Source organism: Phascolarctos cinereus, unplaced genomic scaffold, assembly GCF_003287225.1.
Source record: "Phascolarctos cinereus isolate Bilbo 61053 unplaced genomic scaffold, phaCin_HiC Scaffold_2;HRSCAF=192, whole genome shotgun sequence".
NCBI classification, from domain to species: Eukaryota; Metazoa; Chordata; class Mammalia; order Diprotodontia; family Phascolarctidae; genus Phascolarctos; species Phascolarctos cinereus.
In genome coordinates, this window is record NW_027555625.1 from 33116538 (window position 1) to 33134096 (window position 17559).

General features: G+C 42.7%; 1 protein-coding gene across 2 annotated transcripts in view; it reads left to right on the forward strand.

Annotated features, from left to right (window-relative positions):
- KCMF1 (potassium channel modulatory factor 1) overlaps positions 1-17559 on the forward strand; it is a 117536-nt gene that overhangs the window by 88410 nt on the left and 11567 nt on the right. For both annotated transcript variants that reach the window (XM_078149272.1, XM_020969487.2), the window contains exons 3-4: positions 4220-4359; positions 17248-17349. In XM_078149272.1, coding sequence (XP_078005398.1) covers positions 4220-4359; positions 17248-17349 — 242 coding nt within the window. The remainder of the gene's footprint in view (positions 1-4219; positions 4360-17247; positions 17350-17559) is intronic.

The following is a 17559-nucleotide window of genomic DNA, read 5'->3' on the forward strand; positions in this document are numbered from 1 at the left end:
CTAGACCAGGAGCTTGCTGACCTCAGGCCAGGTAGGCAGCAGTCAGATTTCCTGCAGGATCAGACTACTCTGAGAACACTGAAAGCTCACAGGTTAGATAGCCTGAGCTGACACTGAGGTCCTGGATTGACAACACCTCCTGGCTTCCTTTATGTTCCAGCTAAAATCTCACCCTCTAGAAGAAGCCTTTCCTGATTCCTTTTAATGTTAGTGCCTTCTCCAAGTTGTGGTATATGAATGTAATGGAATACTACCGTGCTATAAGAAATGGTGAGCAGGCAGACTTCAGAAAAACCTGGGAAGACTTGTATGGACTGAGGCTGAGTGAAGTGAGCAGAACCAGGAGAATGTTGCACATAGTAATAGCTACATTGTGCAGTGACTAACATTGAGGTAGACTTAGCCCTTCTCAGCAATACAGGGATCTAAGATGTCTCCAAAGGTCTCATGATGGAAAATGCTATTTCATCCAAAGAAAGAACTGTGGAGTTTGAATGAAGATCAAAGCATACTATTTGCTATTTTTTTTCTTCTGTTTTGTTTCTTCTTTCTGGTGGTTCTTCCTATTGTTTCTGATTTCTTCCTTACAATATCACTAATATGAAAATATGTCTAATAGGAATGTATATGCATAGCCTATATCAGATTATGCGCCCTCTTGGGGAAGGAGGAGGAGAAAAATTTACATCTCAAAAGCTTATGGAAGTGATTGTTGATAAATCAAAATAAATTAATGTTAGTGCCTTCTTTCTGATGATTATCTGAAATTTATCCTTTACATATCTTATTTGTTCCTTGAGAGCAGGGACTAGATTTTGCCTTTCTTTGAATCCCCAGTATTTAGCACAGTGCCTGGCACGTTGTGGACAACACCATCTCTGCTACTGCAGAACCCAAGAAAGGGATGACCTAGAATGGACACAGCAGGTGGAGGGCCAGTTGGACTGAATGGCTATACTCAGGACTTCATCATGCCTTCATGATGATAATCATGAAAACTTCTCCTGGAAAATCACTTCAGTCCTGGAATTCACACCTCAGGAGTACCCTCAGCCCCTTCTACCCTCCCACTCCCATTGAATGGCTTTTTCCAGAACTTTCATTTAAGGAGGGTACCCAGGAAGACCCGAGTTCAAATCTGGGCTCAGACATTATTAGCTGTGTGACCCTGGACAAGTCACGGAAACTCTGTTTGCCTTAATCCTCTGGAGGAGGAAATGGCATCCCACTCTGTATCTTTACCAAGAAAACCCCATGGACTAGATAGTGGAGGACAGAAGGGTCTGGTATACTGTGGTCCACAGGGTCACCAAGAGTCGAAACAACTCAACACTAACACCACCCGGGCTTGATAAGTACTTAGGAAAATGCTGGTCGATTTGTTGCTGCTTTCAGTCAGCACTCTTTCATCTTACCATCTGGGTATATAAAGTCTTGTTTTCCTCCCTGTGAGTTCCATGCTGGACTAGACCATAGAGTTCTTTAAGGTCTAGGAAAAGATCTTATACTTCTCATATGTCCAGCATTTGGGCATAATAAATGCTTGTTGATTAATTGAATTAAAAAAATGTTTATATCCATTTAAATTATAGTTTTTTTTAAATTTTAATCACTGTTCCCACTATGTAAATTTTGCAGTTGAAATGGATGTGAGATTACTATTTCATCAGAATAAAATGAAGTATACTGCCCTTTCACTAAATTGACCACAAAAGCAATTGTGTCTTCCTACATTTGGTTAGCTATATCTTGTGACATTAATGGATAGTTCTTTACCATGAAAAATCTCCCTTTGTACCGCTTATGTTTAATTACAGATGATACTGTTTTGATTTAGGGATATCTATACTAGATGTTTGGAATGTTTTCTATGAAACGATTAGACTTGCTCTCTCAGCTCTCATTGCTTAACCAATTCCATACTTTACACTTTTATATGCTTTATTCTTTATATACTTTATATATTTTATACCCTTCAGTTCTTTTTTGCCCTCCTTATCCTCTCAGAGATAATTGTGTAAGGAGTTGGTCCAAGCATCGCTTCCTGTACAAAGGAACCAGGACAAATGACTCTATCCCAAGGTCTTCAGGTCTAATTCAAACTGGTGAAGTAGCTTGTTCTGATATTTTCCTTTAAGCAACTATATATTAATAAATCTACATTAACTGCTAGGATCATAGGACAGTAGTGTAGTGGAAGAGTAAAAATAAATATTTATGTCCTATGTTTGAGGTGCTTGTTCGGTATTGTTGGCTTAGTGTGGATTGTTCATTATTTGGAGATTTCAATAATCTGTGCTTCTATATTCGGAAGCAAACTGAGCCCCTCTCCCATTTTGAAGCTGCTTATTAGAAAATAATGTTAAGGTAATAACTTTGGGATGAAGTCCTTGGTCCCACCTGAATGAGAAACCCTTATCAGTCATTAAGTATCAATTCCAGAAAGATGGGCTGTATTGAAATCTTTTTAAAGGCCTGATCAGTTAGCCTGAAGGGCTTCTCCCCAAAATGAATTTGGTAATGATCGGACTTGGTGAAGGGAGAAGTTTGTGGGAGTATCTCTTGAGTTCACCTTTGATAAGATTAAAAGAAGAATCCTTAGAGGGAATGGTCAAAGAGGGATCGAATGTTTTAGAAAAATTATTCTTCAGGTTACACCTACATTTTAAGTAATTGTTATACTGTTGAGGCAGCTAGGTGATTCCTTGTATAAAGCTATGGGCCTGGAGTTAGGAGGACCTGAGTTCAAATGTGGTCTAATTCTTTTTTTTTCTTTTAATATAAATTTGTTTATTTTTAGTTTTCAACATTCACTTCCACAAGCTTTTGAGTTCCAAATTTTCACCCCATCTCCCCCCTCCCCCCACCCCAAGATGGCATGCATTCTGAATATCCCTTCCCCTAGTCTGTCCTCTCTTCTATCTCTCTCCCCTTCTCTTATCCCCTTCCCCTTCTATTTTCCTGTAGGGCAGGACAGACTTCTGTACCCCATTTCCTATATTTCTTATTTCCCGGTAGCATGTGAAAACATTTTTTTTAAACATATGTTTTTAAAACTTTAGGTTTCAAATTTTCTGTCTTCCTCCCCCCTCCCCCCACCCTCATCGGAAAGGCAAGCAACTCAATATAGGTTGTACATGTGCAGTTATGCAAAACACGTCCATAGTAGACATGTTGTGAAAAACTAACTCTGTTTCCCTTAATCCTATCCTGCCCTCCCATTTATTTCTATTCTTTCTTTTGACCCTGTCCCTCCTCAGAAGTGTTTACTTCTGATTACCCCCTTTCCCAATCTGCCCTCCTCTCTATCATCCCCCTGTTCTCTTGTCCCCTTCTCCCCCTATTTTCCTGTAGGGTAAGACAGATTTCCATACCCAGTTGAATGTGTATGTTATTCCCTCCTTAAGCCAAATCCTATGAGAATAAGATTCACTCATTCCCTCTCACCTTCCCCCGTTTCCCCTTCCAAATGTGGTCTAATTCTAAAGTGGCAGGTGGGGGAGAGATTTCATAGGCAGGTTTGATTCCAGTCCCTTCTTGGATTATTTTCTAAGCCTGGGGTTCGTAATACAGGGAATTCAGACTTGTTTGTTTTAATATATTTTGATGAATGTATTTTAGTATAATTGATTTCCTTTCTGATTTTATGTATTTTATACTTTTAAAAATATTATTATTGAAAAGGGGTCCCAGACTTGCCAAAGGGCTCTGTGATACAAAAAAAGGTTAACAACTCATGCTCAAAACAGAGATACTTAGAATTATAATCTTTAACTAATAAATTGTATCTGGCAGGCTTGTGCCTAAAATATTTTTCTTCCACACACAAGATCATAGATCTAGAGCTAACAGAAATCTTACAAGTAGTCTAGTCCAACCTCCTCATGTTACAGATGAGGAAACTGAGGCCAAAGGGAGAAATAGAAACATTGCTTCTCCTTAAATGGAAGAGCTACATAGGATGTGGGATTTTAGGATCTATTTAAAGCTTGGTAGGGATGGCAAAGAGTTCTTGATAGACAAGATGATCAGATACAGGCAATGTCAGAAGGGAGGATGTTAAAGAAGGAACGAAGAGGCTTAACCATAATGAACTCGGGTTAGGCATAGACAGTGGAAATAGCTTTTCCCCCTGTCATTCCACTACCTAATCAGTTTTTCTGCTTTAAAATAGTATTTAGTTACTGTTTTTCAATGACATTCAACCATATTTTTTCAGATTTGTACTATGGTGGAGAAGCTTTCTCAGTAGAGCAGCCGCAGTCTTTTACTTGTCCCTATTGTGGAAAAATGGGTTATACGGAGACATCTCTTCAAGAACATGTTACTTCTGAACATGCAGAAACATCAACAGAAGTGGTAAGCAGGAGTAATGTTGTATTGAGATGGTATTTATGTATATATTACTCATCTTGGAAGCCATCTTCATTAGCGCAGGAGAATGTCTTTGAGACGCCCGTGTCAAAAGTTTTGCTCTTATTCATCAGAGTAAATTGCATTTCTTGTCAATAGGTCTGAAGACAGTATGTTTTTCTGTTGCCTGTCCATGTTAAATGATATGTTTCTAATTTGTTCCAAAAAACAAAGGAAGTTTAGACATTGAGTATTGAATCAGCCTAAAGGGACTATTGTACCTTGAGTTGAATTCTGGTTTGGTTTTTTTTTAAGCCAATAAATTATGCTGGGTGTTTGAGCAGTTTTTGTTCTAAAAAATGAATTTAAAAATTTTTAAATCTATTTCAAAATGATAACCAACAAAAAGTGAAAAATAATAGACTGTTCTCTCCCACAGTGAAAGCATATCCCTGACTGTATTCCATTTTCCTAAAGCCTGGACCACTTGCTTCCAAAGATAATTAAAGGAATTTGAGAACAGTGGTACCTGAAAAAGGCTTATTTTGTTCTTGCTAATAAATGTCTTTTGGTATCAGTATGAATGAGATCTCCTTGTTTGTCTCTTTCTCCTTTTCCTGTGTTCTGATTCATATGTCTTTGCTGTGTTTTCCTTTTCCAGGGTGTATTTCTGTGTCTCCCTGCAGAACTCCAGGGTATCTTTGTTCTAGCCTGCATGTCTTTGAGGTAGTCTGCGGTGGGGTGGGCATGGTTGGGGAATATCCTGTCTGTGCACATGCCTGAGCAGGCATTGAGTGGTAGAGATAGAATCTGGGGAAACAGAGTCCTCTTCTCCCTCCCGTGCCCCCTCCCCCCCCAAAGAGTCTGAGTCATTATTAGTGAATGTTTGCCTACAGCCTCACCATGACACCTACTGTAGTTTACACAGGCAACGAGAAATTCTGATTTCTTCTGATTTAAATAGATGTGTAGCCCATTTCAATCATTTCTTGCTCTGCTCTGCTCATTGATGTCCATCATTTCTTCAGGCCCCCAAGTCAAGACTAACTTTCGTTAACTTTAACTCATATTCCTCACTTCCTTAGCATGGAAGTATGTTTTCAACTTGCACTGGTCTGCGTTTTCTGATTGTTTCTCAGATTGTGTGTGTCCTGTCTCCTTGCCTAGATTGGTGATTGCTTTTATTCCACTGGAACCTTAGGTTCTTTTCTGTTCTTCTGCCTGGCTCTGGCCTGGGTTGCTTTAGAGCAGGAACCCTCCTTCTCTTGGATCCCTTTAGCTGCTGTGCACACACGTGGATGGACACATGAAGGAACCTGCCTTGGTCAAGAACCTGTAAGCTGAATTTGAGAGTGAAAAGCTGTGAGAACAGAAATAGCACCTACCTAGGCAGCCCTGGTGATGGAGAGCACCAAGGTGGCCTGGGAAGAGTGCTAGGCTTGGAGCCAATTGCCCTAGGTTCAAATTCTAGCTTTGCTACTTCTTACCCGTGAACCTTGGGCAGGGCACTTAACTCTCTGGGTCCCCTTTTCCTCATCTAAAAAAAGGAGAGGGTTGGACCAGATGACCTCTGTGATCCCTTCCAAATATATAGATCCTGTGATGATTAGCATAAGACGAATAACAGTTTTACTGGGTTAATCCAGGGAACCTTAATTTCATTCATTTTACTGGGCATGACTGCAGCATTTGATCTAGTCTCTTAGTCATGTTTTTCAGGAACCACTTTTCCCACCTTTAGTATGCTCACCGAACGATTATTAAGAGTGTAGGGTTTGCCGGGCACTGTGTGAAAGCCTGAGGATGCAAGTACAGACAAGCATGACCTCATATAGCGTTTGGTTTGTACTTATGACCCCGCTATAGTCTGTCCTGCACTGTAGTTAGCAGACAGTTGTTCTCGTATGTAATTGTTGCATATTTGATTTATGATGCTGCCAATTTGTATTTGCTGCATTCCCTATGCTAGACTGTCAGCAAGGTGACCTTATACTCTCAGGTGCTGTTTATCTGGCATGCTGCACGTGGACTCAGAGTCAGTCACCAAGCATTTCTCCAGAATTACTGTGTGCCCTGCAGACACTGTGCAGAGCCAGACCTGCAAATGAGACACAGGATGACATTAGCTATGAGACCCTGAGAAAGTTGTTTTACCCTCTCTACAGCCTTTTCCTTTTCTTCTTCTCTAAAGTAATGTGGTCCTAGTACAAGTAAGTGGCATTTCTCTAGCACCTAGGTGTTTGAAAATCGCCTACAGACACTGCCTTGGGTAGGAGTCCCATCAGCCCCATGGGGTGGGGGCCATAGGTGTCACTCTCCCCATTTTACAGGTGAGAAAGCTGTAACTCAGAGGGCTGACTACATAGCTAGGACATGGCGGAGGTGGGTTTCAGATCCCACTTGTCTCCTGGCTTCCAGGCCAACACTTTCTTTCCTATCCCCATGGAGCCTGCCTCGCCAGGTTGGTGGGAGACACAGATACTTGAGAAACTTTGCCACGCTCCCCAAAGACCAGTATTTATTACTCTCCACTTCCCCAGCCCCTCACCCAGAGTTCTGAAGGAGCTTACTGGTTGTTGGATAATGTCCCTGAATAATTACCATTGCTGCTGTTTCTAACGTGAGAGATTTGTGTTCTCCAGAATGATAGTGATCACAACTGAGAATAGCCACTCTGAAAAGATGTAGGTTTAAAAAGTAGCAACAAGAGTCAGGTCTAGATGCTTCCTTCCTTCCTTTCACCTTGCTTTTTCTTTGGGGGATGGTTTCTAGTTTGCCAGGCCAAACTTGGAGTTAGCATAGGTCCGTGCCCAAATGCTAATTTCAAGAAAACTATATGGAAACATTTTCTGTGCCTTGTCCTCACAAAGGAAGTCTTTGGAAGAACTGAGGTCAAGTGTGCCAGGAGATCACAGGCAGCAAACAGAAGATGAAAGAGATTCTGGCTCCTCAGTCCTTGGAAGCCCTAGCCAGAAAGAAGCTGTCGGAAAAAATTCCGCGGATTCCCTAGTATTTCCACAAGAGGGCTGTGGGGGGGATCTTTTACATAGAATATATTTCACTGACATCCTGAGATAAGGGAAATTGTCTACTGAAAGGAATTCTGTTAGCACTAGATTTTTATTTGAATACTTTCAAAAGGGTAGTGTTTTTATAGGGAAGGTAAGTTAAAAAAACCGGTAGACAACAAGAGATGGTAAAAATAATTAGTAGGTGTGCAACCCAGGTCTCATCTGAATTAATCACTCATTTTCAAATTCTAGAAGAGTTGGGTCATATCTGACTGCCCTTTAGGTCTCAGAGTACTATGTATTTTATCTTGTTTGTGACTTATACCAGCTCTGTGAAGTGAGTATTAGACACTATAAGCATTGCTGTCTCTTTTTTTACAGAGGAGGAAGCTGAGACAAGAGAGGTGAGGGAGCCTGACCATGTGTACACGGCTAGGAGGACACACAGACACAGAGAAAGGCACGCACGCGCGCGTGCGCGTGCACACACACACACACACACAACACACACACACACACACGCACCCCCGATCAGAATCTCCAGCGTGTATGGCACGAGGGGTGATATTCCAGTGCCTTAGTTTTGAGATCTTAGTGCTGCAATAAAATAGAGTAGGTTATTTGTCAGCACTGTTTCTGATTCTTTTAGGTCTCACTCCTTCATGCAGCCTGAATGAATGCTTAATTACTTCTCCTGACCATCAAAATTAAAAGATTAATGATAATAATAAGGTTATAGCCGTTTGGCTCAGTGCTTACCTTCAGTCTGAGAGAGGGAGCACAGAGTGAAAAGCAGCGGGCAGATTTAGGAAGCTAACCGACTTCCTTCCCATCTTGTTATGAGTCAGTGTTTCACAGAGTGGCTTCATTTTTTTGTTTTAAGTTTGAATTCCCAGAACACCAGACACACCCATATTTCAGTTGTAAGTCTAAAACAGGATTCAAAGTCAAAACTAAATTGTTTGGGGGTTTCTTTGACAGTAGAAGATGTAGGAAAGCATGAGCTATCTTGCTATATGAACAAAACTTGAAGATATTCTAAGGCCACTTACAGAAAGAAACAAGGATTCCAGAAGCATTGCGGAGCCACTGGTAGTAGTAACGGTGGGCTCGTTGTTCTCCAAGAGGACCAAAATCACATCACTGTGCTGGAGTCAAGTTCAGTGTGTCTGACTGTGGGTGATCAGACCAGTGCTGTCTTGGAACGGTCTGCCACGGGTCGGACACGGAAAGTCCACGTGAGCATTTGGGGAGAATTCTCTAAATTTGTGTGCCTTGCTTCCCATGTGCCAGGCACTGTGCTGAACACTTTACAGACATCTCGTTTGGTCCCCACACCAACTCTGGGGGAGAGGTCCTGGAGCTGACAGATGGAACTGAAGAGGAAAATAAATCAGATAACTAGCACTGTTGGCAATAAGAGGCATAGAAACATGCACTAATTAGATAAAAAATGGGATTCCAATCCAGAGTGAGGTGGCTGGCACCTAGCTTGGCTCAGGTATAACTTTAGCTCTGATGACCTGAAGTCAGTAAATTATCCAGGTGAGCCAGTACATTGGAGGGAAGGGCTTTGGTCTGTAGATGGCATGGTGGGCAAGGGTACAGGAAGGAGACCTGGGGGATGACCCATAGCTGACCAGCTGGTGTAACCCTGAACACAGCTTACTGATGAAGGATACAGTTGGCTTTGTGGGGGTATTCAGAACAAAAGCATTTGAATTTTCTAGTGTTCCTTCATGGGCTGTCAAGCCTGCTGCTTTATCACTACCACTTGGTTGATTCCAGCCCTTGTCACAGGGCCTGATGTGTAGTCCATACCTAATCAAGGCTAGTTGATTGGTTACGTGACTAAGACTAGGAGGTTCAGTATCAGGACAGATGGCTTCGGGTTCCAGTTTGTCACTAACTCTGAAAGATGTTGGGCAAGTGGTTCTGGGTCTCTGGACTTTAGTTTCCCCTTTTGTAAAATGAAAGTGGGTTATGTTAGATCTTGGTTTTATAAAAGGATAGTTGTACTATTAATATCTGTTAATTGAGGAAGTGCAAGCAAACGAATTTATGTTTTAGGAATCACAACAGCAGTAAGACATTAGTCTTCAAAAGGTAAATTTGCTTATTCTTATACAGAGCCATTTAATGAGATAGACCCCTTACAGTGACTACAGTGTCCCATTGAGCTGATGATCAAAGATTTCTTTCAGCTCTGAATTTGTAAGTGTTTCAGTCAGAGACAAGGGGCATATATGCTTCCCATTTAAAGTTCTAAAGTACTGAGTACAGTGCTCACATGATGGGATCCATGAAATGCTTGTTGAAGGAAATCCATGGAAAATCACTGAACTTTTCTAGGCCTTAGTTTCCTCATCTGTAAAATGAGGGAGTTAGACGTGATGGCATCTGAGGGCCCTTCTAGCTCTAGATAGATGGTCCTATAAGCTTGAAGAACTTTATACATAAGCATTAGCAAATAGCCTTAAACAAAATAAAATGCTTTGGTTATACAACAGATCCAGATGTACCCTACTCTGAGTTCAATTCAGCGAGTGTTAAACTGAGCACCTCCTTTGTGTAGCAGTATGCCAGGGGCCAAAGGGGGATAGTAAAAATAAATTTTAATAGGTTTTCTGTTCATAAGGAGTTTAGAGTACTGTGGAGACATAGCTAAAATGGATGATGTAGCCAGCTAGCAAAATGAGACTATTCAATTGATGAATTCTGTGGAATGGAGATATCTTTGTGGACATGAGTAGTCAGGAGACTTTGAGTGGGAAGGTAGGACCTGGGCTGGCCTTGAAGTGTGGATAGGCTTTGACTAATTGGGAAGGAGTCACAAAGGTAATGCCTAAAGGCAGGAAGGTGGGAATGGTACCTCGTTGGGCCCGTGAAATTAGACTACTACATGGGTTTGTATTGAACTGTATAGAATTGGAGGGTTCTAGGGGGAGGTCACTTCAATGAAGGAGGAGGTAGAGCTATGAATAAGCTGTGGAGCATCCTCACGGTTAGAGAGGTCACCGAGAATCAAACACCTGTGTTGTAAATTTAAATCTACGGGTTACTCATTTTACGGAAGGGAAAACTTCTGGGATTAGAGTTTAGGTACCTTGGTGTCCAGCTCACTCTTCTGCACCGTGGAAGAATCAGAGATTTTTAGTGTTATCCCCTCACCTTGGAGATTATTAGACAGGCCATTGTTGCCAGGAGGTAGTCATGTCAGACTGGATCAGCCAGACCAAACCGTGGCTGCAGCAGAGAGCTTTCTTTTCCACTGTGGTAGTAACCAGTAAATCCCCTTCCCATTCCCTACTCCTCATAGCATTATGGTGGCTGCCATCGTAAAGCACACTCTTGGTGACCACTGACCATCTTTCTTCCTGTCCCTGTCATAACCATTTTGAGAACAGAATTTATTGCTTTCATCTTCTTAAATTTAAACTCTACAATAGTCCTTATACAACACATTACATCATTCTCCTTTTATTGCCTTTGGGGGTTTTTTTGGCAGAGATCCTAAGGACAAGTAAAATAGTGAAATAAAATGTACTGTCATTAGAAGTTAAGCTGTATTCATCTTTGATATATGTTTGTATTTTGTCGTGATCTCATAGTTGTTCTTTTTTTTTTTTTTTAACATTCACTAGACAGGATCCTGATATAGTACTTATCTCTGGCAGCAAGCCAGGCTTTCCCAGAAGCTCTGGCTCTTCCACTGCAGGGACTGGCAGCCTGCTTTACCCTCGTCATTCTTAGTTCTTCTTTTTGCCATCCTAAATCAGAACCCTGGGAAGTCTACCCAGCTCACGTCTCCCATCGTTTCTGGGTTTTAGAGAAATGCTCCCTTCTCCTCATTTAATACTGGAGTCCAACACGTGACTGTGGAGAATCACCTCCATTCCTTCTCCATCGCCACCTGACTTTGTCAGTGAGCCCAGAAATGCGGAAGCTGCTGCCTTCGTGTCCTGGCCCTCCGTCCTTCTTACTGGCTGGCTTGTGTTAGGCAGATGACCTGCCCGCTCTGAGCCTGCATCTTCATCTATAAAATGGGATCCTAGCACAGGGAACGAGGGGAGCCGAGGAACGCCACCCGGCATGGCCTGTCATTCCCGTTGCTCCTGTCATCACTGTAGTCGGACTAGCAGTTTCCTCTAACCCTCCCACCCCCAGAGGCAAAGCTTGTACATGTATGGCCCCAGCTGTTGTAATGCAGTGTACTCTGATAGATAAGCATGTGCTCCTGCCCCTCACACTCTGACAGGCTCTCAGAATCCCCCTGGGGAGAACCTTGTTTTGCTTGCTTTGAGGCACACGCGTGGCAACACAACAAAATGCTGACATCAGTGCCCGTTGCCATGTTTTGGGGGGTTCTCCGTGGAAACGTTGCACTGGGTGAGTGAAAGTGTGAAGACCAGTTAGGCCTTTGTCAGGAACCTCACAGGATGACCAGAGGAGCAGTGTACGTGCCTGCCACCAAGCGGGTCACGGTGAGGTGCCATTCTAGAGGTGTGGTTGGCACTCCAGCCAAGGCAGCAGTTTATTTGTCAGCCTTCTGCTCCTGCTTCTGTGAAAGGCAACCCTTTGTCAGGTAGAAGCCAACAGAACTGCGGTGATCTGTTTCTTGATTGTAAGTGACCAGATAGGAAAGTGTTAGCGTAGTTTGACTCCCTCTTCTAAAAAGAGGTGGGAAGCATGAAATTCCCAGTGATCCCTGTCTCTAGGGATCTCCTTGATCCTAACCTGCTACCCACTTGTATGTCTCACATCTGCTTTACACGTTGAGTAGTTTTGGCCTCTCTGCCTTTGCTTGTGCTTCCCTGTTCCTGGAATGTCCTGCAGATTATGAAATCCTGCCTGTCCTTCAAGACCCGACTTAGATGGCATCTCCTATATGCAGCTCTTATGAAAGGGCTTTCCCCTCTTCCTCTGAACTGAGGCAACATTTTGCACTTCTTTTATATTTATTGTACCCTACTTTTCACAATAGTGATTTATAATATTATGCATGGGACAGCTAGGTGGTGCAATGGATAGAGAACTGGGCCTGGAATCATGAAGACGAGTTCAAATCTGGCCTCAGACACAGTTAATAAAGCCAAACAATCATTGTATTATTAATATCTGCTGGTTGAGGAAGTACATGATGGCAAATGATTTTATGTTTTATGAATCACAACAGCGATAAGAAATTATTTGGTCTTCAAAGGGTAGATTCACTTATTTGTTACACAGGGTCATTTAATGAGATGGACCCCTCACAGTGACTCTACAGTGTCCCATTGAGCTGATGATCTCAAAGGTTCTTTTTTTTCTTTTTCTTTTTCCCCAAATCTGGCCTCATGAGGGGCAGCCAGGTGGCGAAGTGGATAGAGCACCAGCCCTGGAGTCAGGAGGACCTGAATCCAAATCTGGCCTCAGACACTTGAAACTTACTAACCGTGTGACCCTGTGCAAGTCACTTAACCCCATTCCCTAGTAAAGAAAACAAACAAGAATTTGGCCTCAGACACAGTAAGCAAGCTAGTATAAAGCTGTGTGACCCTGTGCAAGTCACTTAACCCCATTCCCTAGTAAAGAAAACAAACAAGCAAACAAGAATTTGGCCTCAGACACAGTAAGCAAGCTAGTATAAAGCTGTATGACCCTGGGCAAGTCACTTAACCCCATTCCCTAGTAAAGAAAACAAACAAACAAACAAGAATTTGGCCTCAGACACAGTAAGCAAGCTAGTATAAAGCTGTGTGACCCTGGGCAAGTCACTTAACCCTATTTGCCTTAGTTCCTCATCTGGAAAATGAGCTGGAGAAGGAAATGGCAAACCACTGCAATATCTTTGCCAAAAAAATGGGGTCACCGAGAGTCCGACGTGATTGAACAACACCAATGGAATGTACATATATCATATCCTTCCTGCTAGATTGTAAATTTGAAGTCAGGGACCATGTCTTAATTATCCTTCTAACTTCTGAAGCCCAACACAGTTACCTCACACATAGGAGCATCTTGATAAATGGTTGTTGAATGGATGAATGACTTTAATGAATTGGCTTTTATTCTGTAGACTTAGACCTGGGAGGAACTTCAGAGGCAACCCTGTCCAAGCTCTTCATTTTGTAGATGACGAAACTGAGGCCCTCTGAGGACCAGAGTGGCTTGGCCAGGGAATGCCAGAGGTGGGATGGGAACCCAGGACTTCCTGCTCCAGAGTCACTGTTTTTCTCTGTCCCAAGTTGCCTGTGGTTTGCCTCTAACACGGTTGTAGGCACTATATGCAAAACGAGTTAAATAGAGAGAATCATTCCCACCTAGAATATTGTCCCAGGGCTTTGCCACTTAACTGGATGCTCAGTATCATAATGACTTGAATATACAACAAGGTATGTTGGTTGTCGGGTTTTGTTTCCTGTTTTCTTTTTTAAGAAAGATAAACATTTATGAGTATGTTTTACTCATTCTTCACCTGTTAACACCCAGACACACAACACCCCAGCACTGTTCATGCTTGGAAGCTACTGCTTCTACACCATATGGGCCTCCTTATCCTTGTCCTCTAAAACAGTAGCCAGCATGTTAACATAGCGCTGCTGAAAACTCCCTGATCCTTGGATTATGATATGCAGCTGCTACTCTTGGAACATAACATGCATTATGAGGTGCTTCCTCAAGACACCTCCCAAACAATATTTCTAAGGGGGGGAGAGAGGGAAGGGGCGAGACAGATGGAAGGAGGCTGCAGGTGGGAGGAGGATGCCAAGTGTGACCTCTGCTGCTGACATGTGTAAACCCCCAGGCCTGACCTGGGGTAATGGAGAAAACAGAAGTCAGTTTAAAATGAGGGTAATAACAGTTTTTGAAAGTGAATGAACCTTCCAAAGTGATTATGTTGATCAAAAAGTTAACAGAAATTGAGAAGTTAATGTACGTTTTTTAGATCAGAGTTATAAGGAAGCTGAAACTCCAAACACTTAGCTTTTTATTCCTGGACAAACCCTAATCACCTGTCGTGTTCTTAGCCCTGTTAGGCATTGTGGGAGATACAGAGAAGTGTGAAACATTCTCTGTCCTCAAGAAACTTGTTATTACAGTCTAGCTGAAGAGCGGAGACTTGATGCTGGACAGCAGTCAGTCACAAGGCAGAGGCAGTATATGATGAAGTCCCAAACGAAGAGCAAAGTCACTACGCCCAGCGTTCAGAGAAAAGGTTTTATCATTTTTGCAGTTGCCACACACTGGCGTTTTTCTTGATGGAGAGATAGGTTCACATGACATGTTAAAGTCTTTTAATTAATGAGCAGACACGTCTATGACTTCTTCCACCTCTGTTTCCCCAAGAGATGGATTTGAGTGCCTCTTGACAAGTATAGGAAAGTATAGGACATGGGTGTATTTACTATTAAATGCACCACTTTTAGTTTTGAAGGGTTGCTCTGAGTTAATTGCATGGTCACCTTCAAAAAATCCCCCAATCAGTAGATTGGAATACTGAATCCCTAAACCTCTCACTCCCACCACACGTTTCTTTCCTCACAGACCACGGTAGTATCTTTCTCCCTCTGTCCACTGTCCCCTGCCCCAACCCTGCTACTGAACCACCTGGGGGGACTTGGGCAGACTTTCCAGCCTCTCTGGCCCTGAGCTTTCCCATCTGTAAAATGGGTACATATTCTTTCAAGTCCCTTTCAGGGCTGAATCTGTGATCCTGTGATTTTGATAGTTGAAGGACATATCACAAAATCATAGAATTTTGAAAATCTGAGAGACCTCAGCAGCCTTCTAATCCATCCCATACCTTTAAAAATATGCCCTCTATAGCAAGGGTTCTTAACTCAAGGAGGAAAGTTATATATTTATTTTTCCTGAGCTCTAACTGAAATTTAGCATTTCCTTCAATTCAGAATTTAGGCAACAAACCACAGTAGTGTTAGGCTCCACCAGACTGCCAGATGTGTCCCATGACACAAAGGTTGAGTCTCTGGCCTGTTATCATCATGGACAAGTGATCTTGCCGCTTCTCGAAGACTTTCAATGGGAAGGAAGTTGGTGGTACTTGTAGACACCCATTGCACTTTTGGGTAGCTCTAGTTGTTAGGAAGTTTTTCCTTACACCGGAGCTGAATTAAATATCTGCAGTTCCTTCAACCAGTCCTCATGTGGCGTGATTCCAGTGCCCACAATAACTCTGGTTGTCATCCTTTGGATACTCTCCAGCATAAAAATGTGGCCCCTCAAACTGAATGCAGAACTCCAGATCGCAGTCTCCTTTTTCCTTAATGTAGCCTAAGAGCACATGAGCTTTTTTGGCTACTGTCTATGTAGGGGTCCTGTGTAACTAGCAACAAGCCAAGCATGATGGGTTACTCCCCTATGATTTGGGCCATTGTGAGACATTGTGTTGATAATGCTGTATATTTGTGTATTTTTTTTCTTCATAATTACAGTTTAAAATGTACATGATCAGCAAAATCCATGCTTTCTCTTGCACTAAGAAGGGGCTTACACAAGGGCCATGATTTCGTCATAAAATATGAAAGGAGTTGGAGCCAGTGACTGAGCATCACCTACAATCTAAAGGCTTTGGAGGTTGTGATGTTCCACGATTCGTAGCAATGAAGTGTCTCGGATGGGATTTTGTTCAGGGAAGCAGCCTGAGGTTGCTGGAAAAGCCACTCCTTTTCCCAAATAAAGAGCAGCCAGTCCCCTGCTTCTTCATGCTGATGGTACTCAGTGGGCTATCCATCCCACTCCCTCTGTCTGGACGAAAGAAATTCTTCGTCTGCTTGGTTTTCCTGTTTGGATGGTTGAACAGAACTCTTTGGAGAGTGGCTTAAGTGCTTAATATTACACTGAGAAGGCAGGGTCACGTTCTGGGGCTTGCTGCAGTGCGCAGGAGCCTCACCTGAAGGACCTCCCCAGGCAAAGAAGTCAGGAAGGTTACAGTTCTTCACATTCGCTCCGGTTTTCCCAGCTTTTTAAAGGCTGTGTTGTTGCTAGGAACCCGCAACACCCCTCTCCTCCCAATTCCCCTGGGATCTGCCTGTTAGATCCTCAGACCCTTATTCTTTGGCCTTGCGTAGCGCCTCTTCTCCCAGCGCTCTGTGCTCTGCGTCGGAGATTTGGACTCGAAGCCCCTTGCCCTTTGGTCTCAGATTCTCTGTGGTGGGCTGACTCCCTAGCTCTTGTACCTTAGATGAACATTTCCTGTGTTTTTATTCTCATCTCCCTATGTGTGTCTTTTCCTCTCTGAAGACCGTTTTCTTAATAGCTGGTAGCATTTACATGGGCTCAGTTCATCTTATTTACCTTACAGGATTTTACAGTGTGTGTTTGTATATTTATGTTCCTTTCCCCTGGAAAAACCTTACTTGTTTTCCCTCCCTCCATTTAAATTCTTCAGACCTCACATTGACGTTTTAATACTAGCCTGGCTGGGACTGTACGGTTACTCTCTGGGGAGGGGGCTCTGATTCTAGCTCTGGCCTCGCTGGTGTGAATGGATCAGTCTGTGAGCAGATACCGTATAGGCAGGTGTGTCCAGCACCAGTCTGAGTTGGAGCGCTTCTCTAAGACTGTGGACAACACAAGGAACGTTTTTCCGTTCTTGTTCTTTTCTCATGGGTCCACACTGGGAGTTAAGCCTGCCCTTCCTCATACTCAAGCTTGTCTGAAGCTAGCGGTGACATCAGAGAACTCAGACGCTGAGAGCCAGGACGCTCCCTCAAGATGCTTCAGTCATACGCTTTGTCGTGTTTGTGTTTGCTAAGTTGTAACGTGATCAGTGATGACAAAATCTCTCATCTCTCGTGTTCACATTTTGGTTCTCCCTGGCGCCGTGTCTCTGTTGTTAAATAGCCATTTACTGACCCTGTTCTTCTGGCTTTCGTTGCAGATTTGTCCAATCTGTGCAGCATTACCTGGCGGAGATCCTAATCATGTCACAGATGACTTTGCAGCTCATCTCACACTTGAACACAGAGCCCCTAGAGATTTAATATCCTTTTATGTGCCAGCAAGGAAAAGAAAGGAGGAAATTGCATGTGTCACTCTGGGCTGTAGCTATTAACATGTGCTTGATTATCTAAAAAGCAAATCAGAAAAAAGACCAAACTTCCAAACTGTCTATTCACATTGGAAAAAAAAACTAATTTAAAGATGGACTCCTGTGCGTATTAGTCCTCTTACTTTCAATATAATTCAAAAA